Source organism: Erpetoichthys calabaricus, chromosome 18, assembly GCF_900747795.2.
Source record: "Erpetoichthys calabaricus chromosome 18, fErpCal1.3, whole genome shotgun sequence".
In the NCBI taxonomy this organism is placed as follows: Eukaryota; Metazoa; Chordata; class Cladistia; order Polypteriformes; family Polypteridae; genus Erpetoichthys; species Erpetoichthys calabaricus.
In genome coordinates this window covers 33,432,252-33,455,468 of record NC_041411.2, presented here as the reverse complement: position 1 = coordinate 33,455,468, position 23,217 = coordinate 33,432,252, and the positions used below count along the sequence as shown (strand labels likewise).

The 23,217-nt window shown below is 41.0% G+C and overlaps 1 protein-coding gene across 1 annotated transcript; it reads left to right on the top strand.

The window, feature by feature from the left end:
- Positions 1 to 3,934: 3,934 nt before the first annotated feature.
- wdr6 (WD repeat domain 6) lies at positions 3,935 to 23,173 on the top strand. The gene is made up of 7 exons (XM_028825511.2): positions 3,935 to 4,086; positions 9,872 to 9,965; positions 10,055 to 12,557; positions 21,560 to 21,646; positions 21,727 to 21,843; positions 21,943 to 22,052; positions 22,594 to 23,173. The coding sequence occupies exons 2-7, from the start codon at positions 9,896 to 9,898 to the stop codon at positions 23,046 to 23,048; spliced, it is 3,342 nt and encodes a 1,113-aa protein (XP_028681344.2). The 5' UTR covers positions 3,935 to 4,086; positions 9,872 to 9,895; the 3' UTR covers positions 23,049 to 23,173.
- The last annotated feature ends 44 nt before the right edge of the window (positions 23,174 to 23,217 follow it).

Genomic DNA, 23,217 nt, shown 5'->3' with positions numbered 1-23,217 from the left:
CCACCCTAAAAGAGATAAAGAGCCTTGCATTGAGGAAATATGATACAAGGATATAAGGATAGGAGGAAGTTGGTATAGCAAAGCAATATCTTTTTTTTTTTTTGAAAAAAGAGAACACGAAACATCTTTAGATGATACTATGAGGAAGATGATAATGATGAGCATGATAATAATTCCAAGGAGAGTTATATGAGAGGAGAAAAATTGATAGTTATCAGAGAGGTAGTGTAGACGACAAATGATACACTTTAGAAATTGGTATAGAAGCCCCTAGTCGTAAAAATTTTAAATATTATGACCCCACCTGAAAACCACATTCATGTAATCTCTCTATATACAAAATCCAACTGTATGTATGTCTGTCCACTTTTCACGAGAGAACTACTTAATGGATTTAGATCAGTTTTTTTTCTATAATTTGCTTGAACATTCCAGTTGATTTTGCGACTTCTGTCATCGCGTTAAAAATCATAGTTCGCTTGCAGGAGTGTTTTATTTGCTCTGATCCGAGACGGAGGCTGAGGACTGAGGGGACGGGGAAGCATGACATCAGGTGTAGGGAGCCGGGCAGGGCCCTCCTCACTGTCCTGCTTCATTACTATGCAGGTGGAGCCGCAGGGGACGGCTAGTAAGTATATAAATCTATTGCATGTGTAAAAATCCAATTTTACTGACAATTCTTCAAGCATTGATGATTTACAGCATTTCATGCAAATGTATAATTTTGTAGTGTGTTCTCTTTTATTTTTGCTTAAAAAATGAGGAAAGTAGCTTTCCAGGGGACATATGTAAAGTCTGCTTTGCAGGCATACACCTGAAATTATCAATGTCATCTACTTGAACTGGAATTTGACTATAAATTATCCCAAATATATATTTTACAATGTGTGCAACTAATAGCACAGTGATTTTTGCCTTACAGATCAAGGACCCTTATATTTAAATTCTGATCTCTGTGGTGCCTGTATGGAATTTGCATGTTCTGCATGGCTGTGTAAGATTTTTCTGTGTGGGTTTTCTTCTTATGCCCAATGCTGCCTAGATAGGCATTTTCCCCAGTGACCATGAATGGAATATCTGGGTCAGAAAAATGAAGGAATAGATGGATGAGATACCTCTTTTACATAAGTAGGAGCAATATGGCCAAAGGTTTGTGGGCATCTGACCTTCACACTTTCTGTATACAATCTTTTTCAACATCCTATTCAAAAACCATTTGGAGCTTGTCCCTCCACTCATTTGGGAAGACTTTCCATGAGATTGTGGAATGTGGGAAATTGTGACTATTCAGATAAAAGAGCCTTTGTGAAGTGAGGTACTGATGCTGGACGAGAAGACAAGGCTTGCAATTTGCATTTCAATGCATCACAAAGGTGTTCAATAGGGTTGAGAATCCCCCCCACTTCTGTATCAACATGGCTTTGTACACAGGACACAGTCATGCTAGAACAGAAAAGGGCCTTCCCCATACTGTTGCCACAAAGTTGGAGACATGCAATTGTGTAAAATGCCTTTATATGCTTTGGCATTAACAGTATCCTTTACTGGAACCAAGGGGCCTAGGCCAAACCCTGAAAAACAACTGCTGATAATTATCCCTTTTCCATCAATCTTTACAGTAGGCACAATGCAGTCCAGAAGGTAACATACTCCTGTCATCCACCAAGCCCAGATTCGTCCATCAGACTGCCAGATAGCTGAGCGTGATTCATCACTCCAGAGAACATGTTTCTGCTGCTTCAGAGTCCAACGTTGGCCTGCTTTATGCCACTCCAGCCGGCATTTGACATCGCACATAGTGATCTTAGGGTTGTGGGCAGTTGCTCTGCTGAGGAAACCAATTTCATGAAGCACCTGACACACAGTTCTTGTGCTGATGTTGCTTCCAGTGGCAGTTTTGAACTCTGTTGTGAGTCATGCAACCAGGGCCGGATTTATATGAAAAGAGGCCCTAGGCTATTCCACTTATGAGGCCCTTTCACCTTCCATTTTTAAGTTTGTAAATTACATGAGAGATAATAAAATTTTGCTAACAATTTGAATGTAGGCCCCTCTTGATCTTGAGGCCCTAGGCTGAAGCCTTGTTAGCCTATAGGAAAATCCGGCCCTGCATGCAACACAGGATAAGCAATTTTTATGCACTACGTGGTTCACCATTTGGAGGCCGCGGTCTTTAAGTTTGCTTGGTCTTCCACCTAGTGGCTGAGCTGTTGTTGCTCTTAGACTCTTCCACTTCACAGTAATAGCATTTACAGTTGACTTTGACAGATCTGGTAGAGCACAACTCACACATGGTGATTTATGGCAAAGGTGTCATTTTGTGATACTGCCATGTTTAAAGTCACTGATCTTCAGTATGGACCAATCTACTGCCAATGTTTGTCAATGGAGAGTGAATGTCAATGGGCTTGATTATACACAATCTTGTTAACAATGGAAGCAACTGAAATACCTTAACTCAGTAATCTGGTGGGGTGTCTACATACATTTGGCTGTATAGTGTAAGTCCTGAATTACATTATAGTATACAGTGATCCCTCGCTATATCGCGCTTCGCCTTTCGCGGCTTCACTCCATCGCGGATTTTATATGTAAGCATATTTAAATATATATTGCGGATTTTTTGCTGGTTTGCGGATTTCTGCGGACAATGGGTCTTTTAATTTCTGGTACATGCTTCCTCAGTTGGTTTGCCCAGTTGATTTCATACAAGGGACGCTATTGGCAGATGGCTGAGAAGCTAGATTGCTTACTTTTCTCTTCTCTCTTGCGCTGACTTTCTCTGATCCTGACATATGGGGATTGAGCAGGGGGGCTGTTCGCACACCTAGACGATACGGACGCTCGTCTAAAAATGCTGAAAGATTATCTTCACGTTGCTATCTTTTGTGCAGCTGCTTCCTGAAACGACATGCTGCACAGTGCTTCGCATACTTAAAAGCTCGAAGGGCACGTATTGATTTTTGACTGAAAAACAAACTCTGTCTCTCTCTCTCTCTCTCTCTCTCTCCCTCCCTGCTCCTGACGGAGGGGGTGTGAGCTGCCGCCTTCAACAGCTTTGTGCCTCGGTGCTTCGCATACTTAAAAGCCAAACAGCCCTATTGATTTGTTTGCTAGAGATTGTTTTCTCTATCTATGTGACATTCTGTGCTCCTGACACGCACTCCTTTGAAGAGGAAGATATGTTTGCATTCTTTTAATTGTGAGACAGAACTGTCATCTCTGTCTTGTCATGGAGCACAGTTTATACTTTTGAAAAAGAGACAAATGTTTGTTTGCAGTGTTTGAATAACGTTCCTGTCTCTCTACAACCTCCTGTGTTTCTGCGCAAATCTGTGACCCAAGCATGACAATATAAAAATAACCATATAAACATATGGTTTCTACTTCGCGGATTTTCTTATTTCGCGGGTGGCTCTGGAACGCAACCCCCGCGATGGAGGAGGGATTACTGTATACTATTTGCACTGTAGTGTTCCACAACTCACTTTTTAATACTTAAGCCCACATTTTTAACGTTTAGTGTATACTTTTCCATTATTCATATGTACACTGTTTTCTCACTGGCCCAATTCATTTAATAGTAACATGATTCCCACATTATTTCTTCCATTTCTACCAATAATCAATTTATTGTTTATTTGTCTGAAGCAGGCCCTTTCTAGTGCATATAATTTTTTATCAAATTTATAATTGTAATACCTCTGTACATTTACCAAAACACTCAATTAGTTTTCTTTTAAAGCGTATTACATCACTTCAGCATGAACTCGGAACTATAAATGTTCACCTTTGTCCACAGTTCTATGTGAGTTCTTGTAGAATGCATATTTCCAAGAATCTGCGTAGCTCTTTCAGGCAATTGGCCAAGCTGCGCAGAAAACGTCCCCGGACAAATCACACTGCAACACAGGCACGTCTGGTGGGCGGGCTTTATTAAGCATTTCCTACTTCGTGACCGCATGTTCTCGTCACGTCTGTTGTGAATATGAAGGGGATGTGTGTTCTTTGGTTAAGAATGTGATTTCGGTAAAAAGCTGAATACTGGTATGAGAAACTAATAAGTCGCCTGGAGTTGGTGAAATCGTAAGTACAATGCCTGAGAATGAGCCGTTGACGCTCTAAAAGTACGAGTTAGTTGTCACGTGCCCGGAAATATGCATTCGGCATCTTGGGAAATGTAGTACGGCTACAATATAGTGGCTCTTATTTGGATGTAGTTGTAAGGATATCCACGTTTCATGTAGCGTCAGAGTGGTTCCTATATTTGTGTTTGGGCGACACTTCGCTAATATGTCATTTATGCATAGCGTACGATCAAATACAACGTAGACAATGCGGTGTTGTTTGAGGCATGGATCGTTTTTGACTGTGCATTCACTCTTCTGAAATGGAAAAAAAAACACTTTAGTAAAACGATAGGTTGCATATTAAAACGTTTATATTAGGCCTATACAGTATAGGGAAACGTTTAAATTGTAAACTGAAACACACCATATACGGAAGTGCATACACGCTGTAGATCACACACATACAGTATATTGTATACTGAAGTAAATGCATTGTATCGTGAAACGTCTAGATTATACGCCGCAACGCATATAGTCTATAGTGAAGCGTATGCGCTTTATTCGGAAACTCACGAACTCATAGACCATATGCTAAGACGAATGCAATTCACAGAGAACGTCATTGAATCGGTTTTGCGAATGTGATTCAATTAAACGTGTTTATAAGGAATTTATAAATAAGTTCCCGCCAGGCTCCCGATACTGCCTGAGTACTTGAGCGAGATCTCTGTGAACTGAATTAAGTGGGTTTGAGAATGGAACTGAATGGGAAAAACAAAGGAATATTAATACATTTATTTAATATAATCTATGGATATAATAACGATGAGCAGATTCTTCTTAGTTTGGAGGAGTGTGTATTGTGCAGAAACACTCACTACAACATCACACCCAGAATGGGTGTAGAAGTAACATACCAAGACGCTGTTCCAGAAAAACTTGCAGAACAATAACACACAGATTCACAGCCTCCTCGGTTTTTTTCCCCACATTTTACATAATTGACAGTACCTGGCAAATTAAGTCCATTTATGCAGGCCGGTCATTCCGTGTTCATTTAAAAGTATTTTATATAGTGTACTAGCTGAAATATGTGGGTTAAGGTAAGAAGGAAATATGTGTTTTTTAAATGTTGACTCCTTTTTTATTGCTGCCTGTAGTACTACGGTATTGTACTGTGTTAGCCATTATGGATGTAGTGAGAAGTCAAGCAAAACATCACCTTTTATTGGCTAACTCAAAGGATTAGAATATGCAGGCAACTCAGGCTCCTTCTTCAGGCAAGGCAAGATGTAATGCCTCGAAATGTTGCATATTGTAATCTTTTTATTTAGCCCATGAAAGGTGTCATTTTGCTTGACTTGTCATTATTGCTGCCTAAAATACAAGTGTCCCTTCCATTATCTACACTCCCTCTATCAATTTCTCTGCTCTCATGTAACCATTCTTTTAGCATACTCTTCATCATCATATTATCATCAAGATGTTTCATCCATCCATCCATCCATTTTCCAACCCGCTGAATCCGAACACAGGGTCACGGGGGTCTGCTGGAGCCAATCCCAGCCAACACAGGGCACAAGGCAGGAAACAATCCTGGGCAGGGTGCCAACCCACCGCAGAAGATGTTTCAGTCTTCACACATTATACACTTCATGTCTTCATTTTGTCAATTATTACTAAAACATGAAAACCGTTTCTCTTTTAGTTATGTTTTCAACAATTCCTGCCTCGCATTTCATCCTACATTTATACAGATCGCTGTAGACACAGAACACACATGAGATGTATGTATTCCAAATGACGATATATTTTTTACCCTGTTCAACACCAGGCACCTCACACACAGATAAGGTGCCCTGGGGGGGGTTGGGGGGCCTATGGGATAGCAGGCTGCTTGTTGCTTCTGCTGATTGACACATTTACAAAACAAAAGACGCTGATTGAGAGGTGCAAAGGGATTTAAGGTGGGCCGGGATTACGAGTTTTTTCGTAGGCTGCAGGGATTCTAGTGTTAAAACAACAGAGGTTGCACCAAAGTGCTGTACAAAGAAGAATTAAAATAAACACAATGCGAACAATCATGCAGAAGTAGATTAATAAAGCAACCAGTTATAACATCCACCACAATCCCTTTATACACAGTGAAAGTTGGAAGAAAGCAAGTACTTTTTTTGTTATATATTTTTTTGTAATAATACATACAAATCAATCAATTTTTTAAAAATAATAGGATTAAAAAAAAAAAAACAAAGAAAACAAGTCGACCCCCACCCCAGAGAGAGAGAGCATGGCCAACAGAGTAAAACTTAAGGCTTGTAAACATACCTAAACTGATGAGTTTAATAGGCCAGTAGAGATGAATGGAAAAAGAGATGCGGAGATAATTGCTTCCTCGGTGCTTTAAGAGCTTATTCTAAAATTTTATTGATTATATCCTGCCAGGTTTTAAAAACATTCTGTACAGAACCTCTAACTGTATATTTGATTTTTTCCAATTTCAAATAGTATAATAGTTACCCACTGACTTAAAAGAGGAGAGTGAGGATTCTTCCAGTTCAGCAAAATAAGTCTGCGTGCCAAAAGTGTAGTGAATGCAATCATAGTTTGTTTGTCCTTCTCCACTTTAAAACCATCTGGAAGAACACCAAACACAGCTGTTCATGGGTTAGGAGGGATTGTGACATCAAACCTGTCTGAAAGGCACTTAAAAATTTTGGTCTAAAATGATGTTAATTTGGTGCAGGCCCAGAACATGTGACTCAGTGAGGCTGGGACTTGATTGCAGCGTTCGCAGGTTGAATCTTGCCCTGGAAACATTTTGGACAGTTTTAGGCGAGACAGATGTGCTCGATATGTAACTTTGAGTTGTATAATTGTATGCTTTGTGCATATGGAGCTCGAGTGAAGTCTCTGCATTGCTCAAGTGCATCGGCAGCACTTTCTCCATCCTTTTAACTGTGATTTTTGAGAGTATCTTAACATCATTATTCAGAAGTGAAATTGGTCTGTATGATGCACATTGTAATAAGTCCTTATTTTGTTTAGGGAAAATGGTGATTAATGCTTGGCGAAAAGTTTGAGGTAAAATTTGATTGTCTCTAGCTTCTGTAAATGTTGCTAATAGGAGGGGAGCTAGCTAAGCGGAGAATTTCTTATAAAATTCTGCAGGGTAGCCATCAGGGCCTGCTGCTTTCCTACCTTGAAGTGACTTTATAGTATCTAGTAATTCTGATAGCGCCAGAGGTTTATCCAGTTCCTCTGCATTAAAAGTATCTATTTGTGGTAACTGTAATGTATCCAGAAATGCATTAGATTGTGTGTTGTCTTCTTTGAACTCAGTAGAATATAAGGATTTATAGTAGTCTCTAAATGTGTACATTATATTTTTATGGTCAATGATTTCGTCTCCATTCGTGTTGGTGATTACTGGGATTGCATTGTGAATTTCTTGCTTATGGATTTGTTGAGCTAAAAGCTTATTATCTTTCTCTCCATGTTCATAGTAATGATGTCTGGATTTATAAATTAGTTGTTCAATTTCTTTAGTTGTCAGGAGGTTGAGTTCTGAATGTAGAGCCTGCCTTTTCCTATGTACAGCCTCGCTTGGAAGCCTGGCATGTTCTTCATCTATTCTAGTAATTTTGTTTTTTAGTTCTGATACTTTCTTGGTTTCTAATTTATTCCTGTGGGAAAGATATGAAATAATCTGTCCTCTTAAGAAGGCCTTCAGAGTTTCGCAGAGTATTCCTGCAGAGGCCTCTGAGGATGTGTTTGTCTCTAGAAAGAAACTGATTTGTTTGGATATAAATTCTGTACAGTTCTCATCTGCTAATAGAAGCCAGTTAAGACGCCATCTGCGAGGTGAGTGTGTGGGGCATAGTAATTTTAGCTCCAAGATCAGAGGTGCATGGTCGGAAACAATAATAGCATCGTACTTGCAAGATATAATCGTAGGCAAGAAATTATTATCTATAAAGAAATAATATATTCTTGAGTAGCAATGATGTACTGGTGAGTAGAAAGAATATGTTCTTGAGTTTTGGTTTAGAAACCTTCAGGGGTCTGATAAGTTGTGGTCAGTTATAAACTGTGTAATTATCTTTGCAGTGTTAGATGTCGTCCCCCCTTTGACAGGAGTCCTATCTAAGAGTGGATTTAAAACACAATTAAAGTCCCTGGCCATTTTAATTTTATGAGTGTTCACATTGGGGATGGATGCAAATATGTTTTGTATGAATTCCTTATCATCGTAGGTCTTAAGCGAACTTTTAAAAACCTTGAAAGAGGATGAAGACCTGATGTGAAAAGGCAAATTCTTCCAAAGCCTAGGAGCAATAACTGAGAAAGCTCTGTCTCCTGTAGACTTTAGCTGAGATCTTGGCACTACAAGGAGTAAGTTGTCCAGGTGACCTCAATGCTCTTGGTGCCACATAGGGGTGAAGGAGGTCACATATGTATTTTGGAGTGAGACCATGCAACGTTTTAAAAACAAACAACAAGATTTTAAAATCACTGCGACACCTCACCGGTAGCCAGTGGAGAGAAGCTAACATGGGGGAGATATGATCCTTTTTTCTTGACCAAATTAAGAATCTCGCTGCAGCCTTTTGAACCAGCTGAAGGCACAACATAGCAGATTTAGGCAGTCCCACATATATGGAATTACAATAATCTAGCCAAGATGTAATAAAGTCATGAATGGCTGTTTCCAAGTCCTGCGTGAAAGAAAGGATTTTGGTTTAGAAATTTGCCTCAGTTGGTAAAAACTGGACTTTACTACCATGGAGATTTGTTTTTCAAAACTTAGTGACGACTCGAAGATGATACCTTGGTTTCTGACATCATTATGAATCATTGCTGCCAAAGGTCCTAAGTGCATACCGAGTTCAACTGCAGATGTGGTAGGACCAAAAATAATTACCTCTGTTTTATTTTCGCTTAATTGTAAGAAATTTTGTGCCATCCAATATTTAATATCCTCAAAGCATTTCAACAGCTTTTTTACGGATGAAGTGATGTCAGGACAAACTTTGAGGTACAGCTACGTATCATCAGCATAACAATGATATGCAACATCATGTTTGTAAAAGATGGCCTTCAAGGGGACCAGATAAAGGGAAAATAGAAAGGGAGCCAGGATAGAACCTTGTAGGACGCCTTGTGTGAGAGGAGCTGACTGAGAGAAATTCCCATCGATGTTGACAGACACAGATCTACCTTTAAGGTAGGACTTGAATTATTTCAATGCACAGCCTTGAGTGCCTACTTCATCCGCAAGCCATTTTAACAGAACTCCATGGTCCACTGTGTCATAGGCTGCTTTCATTTGATGAAGGCAGTGATGTTTTCTGTCCATTTACACAGAGTTATCTCAGAAGGGTTGTGTGAAGTGGCCAGCCACCCTGGGCATCATGCTCTGGCGGCCTCTCTCTGGCCAATCCCCTCTCCACAATCCAGAATTTCTCCATACACAAGTGGAATAATATAATTACGTACATGTTTAAATATTTTAATAAGATGGACATCTAAAATTAGGCAGAGACCAGATGCATTATTCACAACTGGAGGTCCATCCATCTGCATTAACTACATCATCAGTTACAAGAATCCCACAACACTCATCCTGCGCCATCAGTCTCACCCTGGGCCCGGATCGCCCCTTGAAATTGTCCTCCATTCACATATGGCGTTCTTGGTTCTCCCTCTGTGCAGACCAATGTCTTAAATAAGTAAGCACCTTCTTGTCTTACATGTATACAGTAAGTGACCTGAATAATTCATTGCTTTCACTTTTTCAGGTTTTTGGATGTCTTTCTTCAGAGATGGAGACAATTTTGTTAGCTGGTCCAGTCACTGCTCTTGAGTTTGTGGGAGAAGATATCCTTCTTTCTGGTGAGGTGTTCTGCATGACACATTGCCTCAGTTCCCCTTGAATATCATATTAAGTGATCCCACCTAATACTGTTGTCTTTTTTTCTCAGGTGAAGGACCTTATTTGACAGTCAACCAGCTGGATTCCCCAGCATGCCATGTGTCTCGCAGAGTGCTGGCCCGTCACCATATTCATGGGATTCGACTTGCACCACAGCAGGTGTTGGCACCAGTCAAAACAGAGCTAGCTGTATTTGGAGGTAAAGAACTGCAAGTATTGGAGTTGAGAAGCTATCAAGAAGAGAGGTCTGTTCTTCAGGACTTGTCTCCACTCAGGGAGCTGAAAGATTGGATCTGGGATGTCTGCTGGCTGAAACATTTCCTGCCAAACACATCCACTTGTCAAGGTTTGTTGGCGGTAGCTTTGGCACATAACTCCGTGCTACTCATTGACCCAGTAGCAGGAAGGGAAATTCAAGAAGTACACTGTGAGGAGAAATGTATTTTGTATTCTGCCCTGTTTGTGGGGCATGAATGGGACCACCTTGTACTAGTGTCTGGAACTGTGTTTAACCAGCTGATCTTGTGGAGGCCAGGAAACTGTGGATTAAAAAATGAAGAAGGCAGAGCAAGGGCAGAGAAAAGAATTGAGGGGCACCATGGAGTAATCTTTGGTTTAGCCTACCAGTCAGACTGTGGATTTCTGGCATCTGCATCTGATGACCGCAGTGTGCGGCTGTGGAAAGTTGGAGACCTGACAGTGGATGAAACTTTTTGGAAGCCCAGTATAGAGTCCTGTTACCAGCCTATGTGTCTTCACATTTTATATGGCCACCAGGCTCGTGTTTGGGCCATACGCTTCTTGGCAGATAAACTACTCAGTATTGGAGAAGACGGTGCCTGTCTGCTGTGGGACTGCCATCATGGGAAAGTCCTGCAAAAGCTGGAGGGCCACCGGGGTAAAGGGATCAGGGCATTGGCAGTACGACAGGCCTTAGAAGGTGTGCACTGGGTTGCCACCGGGGGAGCAGATGGAGGAATTAGGCAGTGGAGGATAGACAGAGAGGAGAAAGATCATGTTGAGGTGGAGACAAAGGACAAGTGGCTGATCAGACTTCAGTTTGACGGTCATGGGAGTCCAAAAATTGTTCGCCTGGCAGAGCGTGGGCGGCAAATGTTGGTGATGACAGACATGGGGAGCATCTACAGCAGTATTTTGGGAGCGCCTGGTGAAGTTAATTCCTGGCAGCTCCTTACAGAAGATCCTGATTTTCAGTCATACAGCATACTTGAACTGAGCTCTAACCTTGATATGTCTGGTGCCAGCCACATGCAGGCTGAATACTGTGCTGTGGGCTCTATATGTGGACGAGTGAAGGTTTTTTCCCTTAGCCATCCAGATGTTGTGGAAGAATTGAAAAAAGCCAAGGGAAAGATTCACAACTTGTGCTGGGGGCCCTGTCTTGACCACTCCCGCATGCTGTTTGTGTCTGCGTCAGATGGACAGGTGTATTGTTGGCAGGTGCTAGACACCCTGAAGAACACCCCTCTTAAGGTCTTCCAGTGTGGGATTCTCTTGCTTCCATCATGCAGGCAGAGGTGGCTTACAGGGGTGAGATACTTACCAGAACGGAACATGTGGGTGTGCGGGGACCGTCGTGGGTCAGTGCTGCTCTATAACGACATGAGAAATGATGCTGTTCTGGGCACTTTCGAAGCCATCTCTTTCCTCTTTGGGCTACATGGAAAGCAGGGAGTAACATCTGTGGAGGTGTGGGATGGACAGGTCTATAGCAGTGGACGAGATGGTTGTTTTCGCATCCTCAGTGTGCGGGACATGCCTGAAGGTGGGCCCATTTTTGAGGTCCTAAGAGTGCTGAGATTAGGTCCCAGTATGGAGTGGATTGAGCGGCTGCTTTTTCAGGCACCAGGGTTGGAATGGGGCAAGGGGCCGCTGGTGATGGGCTTTCACTCAACTGATTTTATCTTGTGGGACTTTGTGGCCAAAGAAACACTTCTAACTGTTCCTTGTGGTGGTGGCCACAGGTCCTGGACTTACTCTTGCAGCATGGCAAGTGGCTCACTGGTCCAAGACAGTTTTGCATATATCAAGCAGGGTGCTGTTTATATGTACCATGGCACTCGCTTTAATCCAGGCAGCAGTCACCAGGCAGTCACCAAAGCAGGACTTCATGGCAGTAAGATCACCTGCCTGTGCCATCTAGGATGTGTGGCAGCTGCTGGTGAAGCTGTGGATATCTTAGTTACCAGTAGCGAAGACACAACTATCTCAGTGCTGTCTCTTCAACCATCTCGGGGTCAAATTAGTCCTCTTGCCTCACTTACAGACCACATCTCAAGTGTGCGAGCTCTTGCCAAAATACACCCAGGGAAAACTGTGCCAGCCAACCAGCATCCCGAGACACTCTCATCACTGTTTGTGTCAGCTGGTGGGAGGGCCGAGCTCCATTCCTACCGAGTTACGATTGGCTGGGATGGCCGGCGGAAAGCCCTGACCTGTCAAGTGGTTCATTTGGCTATGCATCGACTGGATGAACATTGGGACCGCAAGAAAAACAGACACAAGACCATAAAAATGGACCCAGAGACCAGGTAGGTAGTAGATTTGTTCATCGTTTACTCTGTAGCTACATGATAATCAGTAGGAATTAAACAATATCCCCTGAGCAGAATAACTGAACTGGAAAAATATCATTCTCTGGACCAAAAAACACAAAACAGTTTACTAACTTTATAATAAGAATGAATATACAGTAAGAATTCTTAACTAATCAAATTATAGAGAGTAGTTCAGCCTCATGCAGATACATTTTCTCTTCACGGTGCCAATTAGCTGTATTGTGTTTTTGGCTTTCCTGCTGCTCTGTAAAAGTTTCAAGCTCTGTGCACTACTAGCTGTTATACTCGTACTCCCATGGAAACACATGGGGTTAATTTAGAGTTGCAGTTTAACCAAACTTGTACATGTTTAGGACAGGGCAACCAGATTACCTGGGGGAAAAAAATCAGAGGTGCAAGGAGAAAAATGGAGACGTTACAAAGACATTGCCCACAGTGGATTATTCTAACCAAATTCTCTACAGGTCACATCATTTAACACTGCACCACTGTGTTTGTGCTGTTTTTTCATGTAAATGTAGCATGTCTTACAAATTGTGTTCCTGCATTATTAACAGCGCACTGCACAATAACGTGCAGTGAATACACTTGACTTGAGCATTCCTAGTTTTCATCCTCTTTCTTTGTACATTTAGTATTTGTTTGCTCAGAGGTTGATGTGCTTGCTGCTTCCTGAGTAGCTCTTCTTTTCTCCACCCTAGCGGCCCGCTTCTTCTCTTCTTTCGTCGGCATCTTTTCACGATAAAAATGATTAGTGTTTGTGTTACAATTACTTAGTATGTTTTCTTTAATTTTTCACTTAAGCTGGCACTTAAGTCTTCAATCTGCCTCAAGAATGATTTAAGATATGAAGAGGTAGGGGAAGTGACAGCGAAGGTGGTAGGGAATGAGAACGGTGCCCGTACGCATGCACCGGATGGCTGCCCTGCTGGCTGCTGCCGAGAGTTGATTCTACAATAAAATAAAAATAAAAAGAGGAATAACCTTGGAGGTCAGTCATCACCCTGAAAGCGGATAGTAGACGTCACATAGTATATGTATACCTGATTTCAGGTCAATTGGTCAAACGGTATGCGAGCTACAGGTAATTTAAAATCCTGGACAGACAAACGAACGGCCACGGTAGCATATTATATAAGAAGATACTGCTAGTTTAGTCTCTAAAACAAGTCAACTGTGTCAATGAAAACAAAAACTCCTAACATGGTAAAGAAAAAGCCGGAATGTCAGTGGAAAATGTTTTGCCTGTTACTGCTGTGACTGGTGTCAGCTGTGGCTCCCTTTTTGGACTGGCCAGGAGGAACTGGGGTCTCTTAATCCAATTAATTGTTGCAATTAATAAAAACGGCTAGCATTTTTGATTGCTAATAACAGAGTTCACTATTATAGGCTACCATAATCTCCTCCTGTTGCATATATAGTATTGTACATTGTTTTTTCATGATGAAACACTTCCTAACTTAGAACTAAATGATGGAAATATGCATTACAATATTTTCAAAAGGTTCGTTTTTTTTATTCTGTACTTAATCCCCAATTCTGTTCTTATGTGTGTAATCTTCAGGGTATATTGTAGGCAGACCCTTGTGTTTCGTCTAGTTTATTATTAAATAAAGCACATTTAAAAATAAGGACAGTCTTATCAAATACGCTGTCTACTTGCATGCTGCCTTGAGTAGTATTTAGTTTACCTTGTCTCAGTGTGAGGTCACGTTTTCAGTTTACCATCCAGTAATAGCCTGCACTCTAATCACAGGCCATTTTATGCAGTCACTCTTATGCACCACAAATGTTAACCCTTGTAGATGATCTTTAATACACACTCTGGGTATGGGTCTTTTTGCACAGTCTCTCTTTTTCAAAGCAAACCCTTGCTTCTTGTCACTGTGCATTTTTGTGAAGACTCTTATCACTGTCTGCAAATGCAATCTCTAGAATACAGCCTGTCTAGCACATGTAGAGCACTCAGTCTATATTGCACTCTGTGCAAAGTACATAGTTTCTATACTGAGGTCTGTGTGCAAGCACTTGCTTACGATTTATATTCTGCTTTCTGCATGTATAGGCTGTCACAGGAAATCTCTCAAGTGTGTTCTGTGTATTGATGTTACTATATGATGTTACTACAGTGAAATTCCTAAGACCACTGTGCATTACACTGACACTTTAAAGGCAGGGCCTTCCTGATATTCTTTCTGGATATGTACATATCTGGATGCTTGTGTGTAGTCTCTCTTATTGACACCGTCTACTGTGTGCTACATATACTGTATAGGCCTGTATGCAGTTCATTAAGACATTGTCTCCTGTGCTATTTATATATCTCTTAAGTACTTTTTAGTGCACTCCATATGCAGGGCCTTGTGTTTAATCTCTCTGGTGTACTTAGCCAGTTAGGAAGGTTAGCCCACCATTTGTAGTCTGCTGTGCATTTGTGTGATATATTGTGCACATTACATGTATAGACCTTTGTGTGCAGTTTGTGTATGACGATCCTTTAAGCAGTCCCTCGGGTGTCCTTGAAAATAGTCTGTCTAGTGAAGTCCATATTCTGTAAGGGCCATGGATGTCAAACTCAGATACTAAAGGGTTACAGTGATTGCAGGTTTTCCTTCTAACCATTTTCTTAATTCATAACTAAAATAAAGATGTGCCTTACTATCTACAGTGCTGCAGTTTTGTTACACAACATTGAATCACAATGGGTTTATTTTGGCTTTTTTCACCCTGTTCAACAGAAACAGTCTCTGTAATATCAAAGTGAACACAGATCTCTGCAAAGGGCTCTGAATTAGTGACACATATTAAACAGTAAATAGTTAATAATAATAATAAATATTCACCCCCTTCATGTCAGTGTTTATTAAGATGCCTTGGGAGCCGTGACAGTCTTGAGCCTCTATGGGTTTTGCACATCAGAGCACTGCAGTTTTTCTCCATTCTTCTTTACAAAACACTCAAGCTCTGTCAGGTTGAATGGGAACCGTGAATGAACTGCCTTTTTCATGACCAGCTAGAAATTCTCAGTTGGGTTGAGATCTGGACTCGAACTCAGCCACTTCTGGGGCCTCATGCATAATTCCGTGCATAGAATTCACACTAAAACATGGTGTATGGACAAAAACAGAAATGTGCATACTCACAAAAAAATCCAGATGTAAAAATCTGCGTACACCAATTTCCATGTTCTTCTGTTACATACAGTTAGGTCCATAAATATTTGGACAGAGACAACTTTTTTCTAATTTTGGTTCTGTATATTACCATAATGAATTTTAAATGAAACAACTCAGATGCAGTTGAAGTGCAGACTTTCAGCTTTAATTCAGTGGGGTGAACAAAACGATTGCATAAAAATGTGAGGCAACTAAAGCATTTTTTTAACATAATCCCTTCATTTCAGGGGCTCAAAAGTAATTGGACAAATTAAACAACTGGAAATAAAATGTTCATTTCTAATACTTTGTTGAAAACCCTTTGCTGGCAATGACAGCCCGGAGTCTTGAACTCATGGACATCACCAGATGCTGGGTTTCCTTCTTTTTAATGCTCTGCCAGGACTTTACTGCAGCGGCTTTCAGTTGCTGTTTGTTTGTGGGCCTTTCTGTCTGAAGTTTAGTCTTCAACAAGTGAAATGCATGCTCAATTGGGTTAAGATCAGGTGACTGACTTGGCCATTCAAGAATTTTCCACTTCTTTGCTTTAATAAACTCCTGGGTTGCTTTGGCTGTATGTTTTGGGTCATTGTCCATCTGTATCATGAAACACCGCCCAATCAATTTGACTGCATTTAGCTGGATTTGAGCAGACAGTATGTCTCTGAACACCACAGAATTCATTCGGCTGCTTCTGTCTAGTGTCACATCATCAATAAACACTAGTGTCCCAGTGCCACTGGCAGCCATGCACACCCAAGTCATCACACTGCCTCCACTGTGTTTTACAGATGATGTGCTATGCTTTGGATAATGAGCTGTTCCACGCCTTCTCCATACTTTTTTCTTGCCTTCATTCCGGTAGAGGTTGATCTTGGTTTCATCTGTCCAAAGAATGTTTTTCCAGAACTGTGCTGGCTTTTTTAGATGTTCTTTAGCAAAGTCCAATCTAGCCTTTCTATTCTTGAGGCTTATGAGTGGCTTGCACCTTGCAGCACACCCTCTGTATTTACTTTCATGTAGTCTTCTCTTTCTGGTAGACTTGGATATCGATACGCCTACCCCCTGGAGAGTGTTGTTCACTTGGTTGGCTGTTGTGAAGTGGTTTCTCTTCACCATGGAAATGATTCTGCGATCATCCACCACTGTTGTCTTCCATGGATGTCCAGGTCTTTTTGCGTTGCTGAGTTCACCAGTGCTTGCTTTCTTTCTCAGGATGTACCAAACTGTAGATTTTGCCACTTGTAATATTGTAGCAATTTCTCAGATGGTTTTTTTCTGTTTTTGCAGCTTAAGTATGACTTCTTTCACCTGCATGGAGAGCTCCTTTGACCGCATGTTGTCTGTTCACATCAAAATCTTCCACATGCAAGCACCACACCTCAAATCAACTCCAGGCCTTTTATCTGCTCAATTGATAATGACATAAAGACGGACTTGCCCACAGCTGCCCATGAAATAGCCTTTGAGTCAATTGTCCAATTACTTTGAGCCCCTGAAATGAAGGGATTGTGTTAAAAAAAATGCTTTAGTTGCCTCACATTTTTATGCAATCGTTTTGTTCACCTCACTGAATTAAAGCTGAAAGTCTGCACGTAAACTGCATCTGAGTTGTTTCATTTAAAATTAATTGTGGTAATGTACAGAACCAAAATTAGAAAAAAGTTGTCTCTGTCCAAATATTTATGGACCTAACTGTAAATCCCGGTCAGCATGAAATGTAACGCATGTGCACATGCCTACCACTCCACCTTGACTCCTCCCAGTATTTCACATATTTTAATATGCAAATCAATATAAATAGCCCTTTCTGTTCAGTGTTCGGTTAAAAGACATTGGATAAAACACATGAAAAAAAGAATTTCAGCGAATGTGGAGTTGAGGCAAGGAAAATGCACTATTTGTTGGCTTAAGCAGTGGTATAAACAAAGAAAGGAAGTTGATCGAGTGATACAGAGTGCGGAGAAACTTGAAAGTTCAAGTTCAGAAAGTCACACATTGCCCAAAATAAAAAAGAAGTAGTCAGATATTAAAATTGCTGTAAAAAGGTGAGTCGTTGCTCACTGTCTGAGTGCCATACGAAGCGTATTAGGTTACTGAGAAAAGAAAAAAAAAATAGGGACACAGTTAAAAAAAGGTCAAAATGTCCACTTCAATCACGTAGTTTATTTTGTCATTAAAGTAGAACATCATCAACTTCAAAATTGTTTAATTTACTAGTTTCTCAAATCCCATCGTAACTAAAATAGCACATTAAATGCTTTGTATTCTATGTTTTCTTCTATGTACTCTGTGTGTTAATTATTACTTGGTTCTTAAACGGGCTTTCTCTTACACCGACAGGACAGTGAATACATTATATTCATGATATTACAGCTCTCTGAACAATTTCAATACTAAGATGTATACATGATATCATTTTCAGGATGATAGGAATTAAAGTATGCATTAAACATGAGTGCACAGTGGCGCAGTGGTAGCGATGAGCTGTCCCCTATCCAGAGATTGTTCCTGTCTCCTGCAAGATGCTTGCTGTGTGAAAATCGATTAAATAATTTATTACAGCAGTACTGTCTGTTTAAAACGTACTAACCTCCAATTCCTGTCCTTCCTTTTCTTTCTTCAAGTAACCAATCACCACACAGTAAGCTCTTTAATAAATGCAAAACCATATCTAATGCCAATTCTTCAAAATGTTTATGGAACATTGAAATATCTTCATTGTACATGTTTAATTATTCCATCCATTCTATCCATCCAGAGTCGCGCCAGTCACAGCAACCATACACTGCTAGGCAGGAACAATCCCCAAACGGGGCGGCAGCTCATTGCTACTGCAATGAAGTTAGAAATTTATCTGTATAATGTAATATACATGCTTTACTGCATTTCATCTTAAAAATAAATATCAAGAGCTCCAAGAAGATAGCGCTTGGAAATCTAAATTGATTTAGAAGCCAGTCATCATCATCTGTATATACGCTCTCTCTTCTATTGAATTGAATTGAATTCCTTTATTGTTATTGTATGGTACAATGAGATTCAATATGCAAATCCTCCATAAACGTATTTCCCTATAAAATGATAAAATGACAACTACAACAATAATAATAATAACTAATAATAATAATAATAATAACAATAAAAAAATGTAAAATATACAATGTGTAAGAATAAGTTGCTCAGGTTGTGCAATATTACAACTGTAGTGCAAGTTTAAAGTGAGGTAATTGTACTTATACTGTAAGTACAAACAGTTCTACTGGGAACACTTCATGGACTGATTGAGTGTGTTTAGATATTGATGAAACTACTCCTGAACTGCCAGGTCCCACCAGGAAAGGCTCTGAAGTGTTTGCTATATGGAAGAAGTTCAAATAGACTGTGCTCATGTCTGAGGCAGCGTGTGCTAGATTCTGTATCCCAATAATCCTCTTTCTGATCAGCTGCTGTAGAGCTGTGATTCCACACTCTGATGCAGTGGGTTAAAATACTGCGAGTGGTGCACCGAGATTAACAACGCTAAAGCAGCTATGGCATTTGGAGTAGTTTGGTAATTCCGTGTGTCATTTTATTGTTACAGGTTGATTACAATCCGATGCCTTAAACTAATAAACGATATGCGGTTAATTTCAGTGTATTTGATAAAGCCATGTCAGGGATGTGAATCTAAAAAATAAAGGGAAACCACACAGAAACAGCACTGCTTTGATACTGGGTGCTGCCAGTTTGCAAAACTGAGCTGAAAACTTGCGTACGCAATGGATTGAGCTGGCGTTAGAATGTGTGTGGCTATACTCCCAAGTTTAGTTTTTATACATCAAGAAGTGAGCATAGAACATTTTTGTGCATACGCACCGTTCATACATGAGACCCCTGGACTTTAACATTGGTGTTTTAAAGCCATTCCTGTGCACCTTTGGCTTTCTGTTCAGGATCATTGTATTGCTAGGAAAAAAAAAAAAATCTTCCAAAGCTCAGGTGTCTTGTAGACTGTATCTGATTTTGCTCCAAGATTTCTCTGTAGCTTGCTGCATTCATTTTCTCCTCCACTCTCACAAGCCTTTCAGTCCCCGCAGCATCTGCTATTCTTCACAGTGGGCATGGTGTGTTTTTTTTTGTTTTTTTTTGATAATGTGCAGTGTTAAATATACCATTTATTCTGATGGCCAAAAAACTACATTTTGGTTTCATCAGACCATAGAACCTTCTTCCAGCTGACTTTAGAGTCTCCCATGTGCCTTCTGGCAAAATCTAGCAGAGACGTTGTATGCATTTTTTCTCTTTGCCACTCTCCACTGAAGCTACGACTAGCGAAGTACCCATTTAAAAGTTGTCGTATGCACAGTCTCTCCAAGCTGCACCACCGTTGCTTGTCACTCCTTCAGAGTTATCATCAAGTCTCTTGGTGGTGTCCCTCACTAGTCTTCTATTTGCATGATCACTGTTTTTGTTGCCGGCCTGCTCTAGGCAGATTTACAGATGTGCCACACTCTAGTCAGTGACTAAGAATTTTCTTTTAGCCATCCTGCTTTTCAGTCACTTTTTCCAGTAGTTAAGGGAATGGGTGGTATTCTTTTGTCTTCATGGTGTAGGTTAGCCCACAATACTGACTCGGAAGTTGGACTTTCCATATGCTACCATCAATTGAAACTCCAGATGTATGATCTCTAGTGAACGACTTATTATAAAATTATTTTATGTTTGATATTGGTACAGAGGTCCATTTTCACTTTAGCATTAAAGAGTCTTTTACTGTTGATCAGTGTCAAAAAAGCCAAATTACATTCACTGTGATTCAATGTTGGGTAACAATTAGATGTGAAAACATCCAAGTGGGTGAATAATTTTTGTTTACACTGCATCTATCTGTTACTGCTCTTAATGAAACAGTATTTTGCCTTTAATTTAGTGCTATTGTTTTTTTGTTTTTTTTAGATTCAGACCCCTTAATTGTTAGTTTTTTTTTTTCCAGCAGCCAAACAATAAAGAGAAACAAAGCAAGGCAACAGGCAGGCAGGCAGAAAAAAGAAAATCCAACAGTTTTAGAATTTTCTGGTGTGGCACAATGATAGCAAGTCATTGAATTAAATTGTTTGTGTCATTAACAATCAACTTGCAATTAAGGAACTGACTGGGGTGAAAACGATGGCCCTCAAGGAAATGAGATTGACACCCCAGAGTTAGCTGGTTAAGTAAAAGAAAACAAGTAGGGATTGTCCATCCATCCATCCATTTTCCAACCCGCTGAATCCGAACACAGGGTCACGGGGGTCTGCTGGAGCCAATCCCAGCCAACACAGGGCACAAGGCAGGAACCAATCCCGAGCAGGGTGCCAACCCACTGCAGAGTAGGGATTGTAAATCTTCAAAATCAAGTTCATTAAAATGAAGAGAAAGGAAATATGGTATGTTCTACTCAAAGTGGTAATTGGCTCTTCATTGAGAAAGTGGCTGGAATGAAAACCTGCAGCCACGGGGGCCTGCCAGGATCGGAGTTTGACACCCCTTTTATAGGCTCGGGCACTATGTCTGGCACGGTATGAGTATGCAGACTCAGTCTCCAGTGCGTTGTGTGTGTGTAAGGCACTGAGCATCAACTCTTTATGCAGGCTCTTGACTTTTAGCTGTTTCTATTCTAGTGTGCTTTGAAGGTGCATTAACTTGCGGTTATTTGTCTGTCTGTGTAATGCAGTCTGAGCACTGTGCGTGTAGACTTTTTGTTTCTTTTGTACTTTAATGGTTGTCAGTCTCTATTTGCACATTTCCTTTAGAAGCCCACTTGTCTAGCTTCGCCCAAAATTCTCCCTCTTTTCTCAGATACATGTGCCTTGCAGTTGTAGAAGCTGGAGATTGCAAGGGAGACGGTGTCATTGTGGTGGCTGCCTGCAGTGATGGAGCAGTTAGGTGAGTATGTGAATATTTGGCATTGTTGGGTAATGACGAGTGGGTGTTGTTGCAACAGACTAATAGTTTGTCTTGATTAGGGCATTTTCGCTGCAGGAGGAGCAGCGGAGACTAGTGCTGCTTTGGGAATCTTTCTATCACCAGCGTTGCGTGCTGTGTGTGGCCGTGTTCAGCCAGTGTTGGGATACACATTGCAGGTGGGAGTATGGCTGGTCATTCCTCAGTGTCTTTTAAGCCTTGTACCGCAGGACTTGCATTTCTTATTCTTTGCTCATACTCTCACTCTGTCTTGGCAGACAAATGTTTCTGTGCAGTGGGGCCACAGATGGTAATATTGCCATCTGGGACATCTCAGAGAGTGCCACAAAAGAAGAGAATGAGGACAGCAGTGCCCCTCAGTGGCTGAGTAAGTGAAATGCAATGTATTTTACTGTACAGGACCTTTGAAATTAATTGGAGAGAGGCATTGCTTTCTAAAAGAAATGCATCCCACACTGAATTTAGTTTGTACGTATGTGTATATGCATGACATAGATGTATATCTGGGTTTGCTAATTGCTCCAGGGGAGTATACGATAGCACACGGTCCTGCTGGCTCACACCCCCAGCCCATCCATCTGGTCCTGCTCCTCTTTTCGCTTCCTGTTTGCCATTGTCCATTCAGCAGCGTGTGTCTGTGTGTGCCGAATGAGTCTCCTCTGAGCAAGTAAGGTGACAGCCAACGTTCTGCTGGCTTATCCACTTTCCCACAGCTACATCTCCACTCTGCCTTTCCCTCAGCTGTCTTCCTGCTGTTCTCTGCTAATCAGCGTGTGTGTGTGTAAATTTGTGCATATGTATCCCAAATTCCCCTCTGTAACAGTTAGCATGACAGCCAAACTGTGCTGTTATCTTTTGAATCTATTCATTTCTTATCTCCTTCCATCTGCCCCCTTTTTATTTTTCAGCTCCTTCCCTTCTGGTGTCTGCTCACCAGTGTGGTGTGAACTGCCTGGATGTTGGGGAAACAGAAGTGCCTGGGCAGTACTTGGTGCTTAGTGGCAGTGATGACAACTCCCTCCATGTGTGCCTTGTGGACATTAGCAACAGAATGGCTCCCCTGCAGCTCCTCAGAACATTTTCTGTGGTCTCTGCCCATGCTGCCCCAATCACGGGAGCACGCTGGCTCACTCCCCACTTTCTCGTTTCTGCCTCGGTGGACCAGCGAGTGGTACTGTGGAGCGTGAGAGAGGCCAGTCTAAGCTGGCAGGAGGCCTGTTTGAGCCATGTGGCTGATGTGTCTTCCCTGGAAATTTGGCAGAAAGAAGATGGTGACAAAACTGTGCTCTCTGTGTGTGGACAGGGTCTGCAGGTACTGCAGCTCGGGTCCATTCTGCAGGACATCTCCTGCTTAAAAAGCTGAGCTTCCTTGCTCTTGGAGAATTTTTATGCAATCAGAAATGCGAGACAAAATTATGAATTTATTTTTAATTAAACATTTATGTGCATTTTTCCAAAGGTTTCTTTATTTTTTTATTATTATTATTACCATGATTTATATTAACTTCACCTGTTTGTTGGCTGGTACAAAT

Excerpts from the sequence above, each read along its gene's own strand:
- wdr6 (XM_028825511.2), top strand. The coding sequence starts at position 9,896 with ATGGAGACAATTTTGTTAGCTGGTCCAGTCACTGCTCTTGAGTTTGTG. Across the intron at positions 21,647-21,726 it reads TGCAGTGATGGAGCAGTTAG|GGCATTTTCGCTGCAGGAGG; the intron begins GTGAGTATGTGA and ends TGTCTTGATTAG. Across the intron at positions 22,053-22,593 it reads CAGTGCCCCTCAGTGGCTGA|CTCCTTCCCTTCTGGTGTCT; the intron begins GTAAGTGAAATG and ends TTTATTTTTCAG.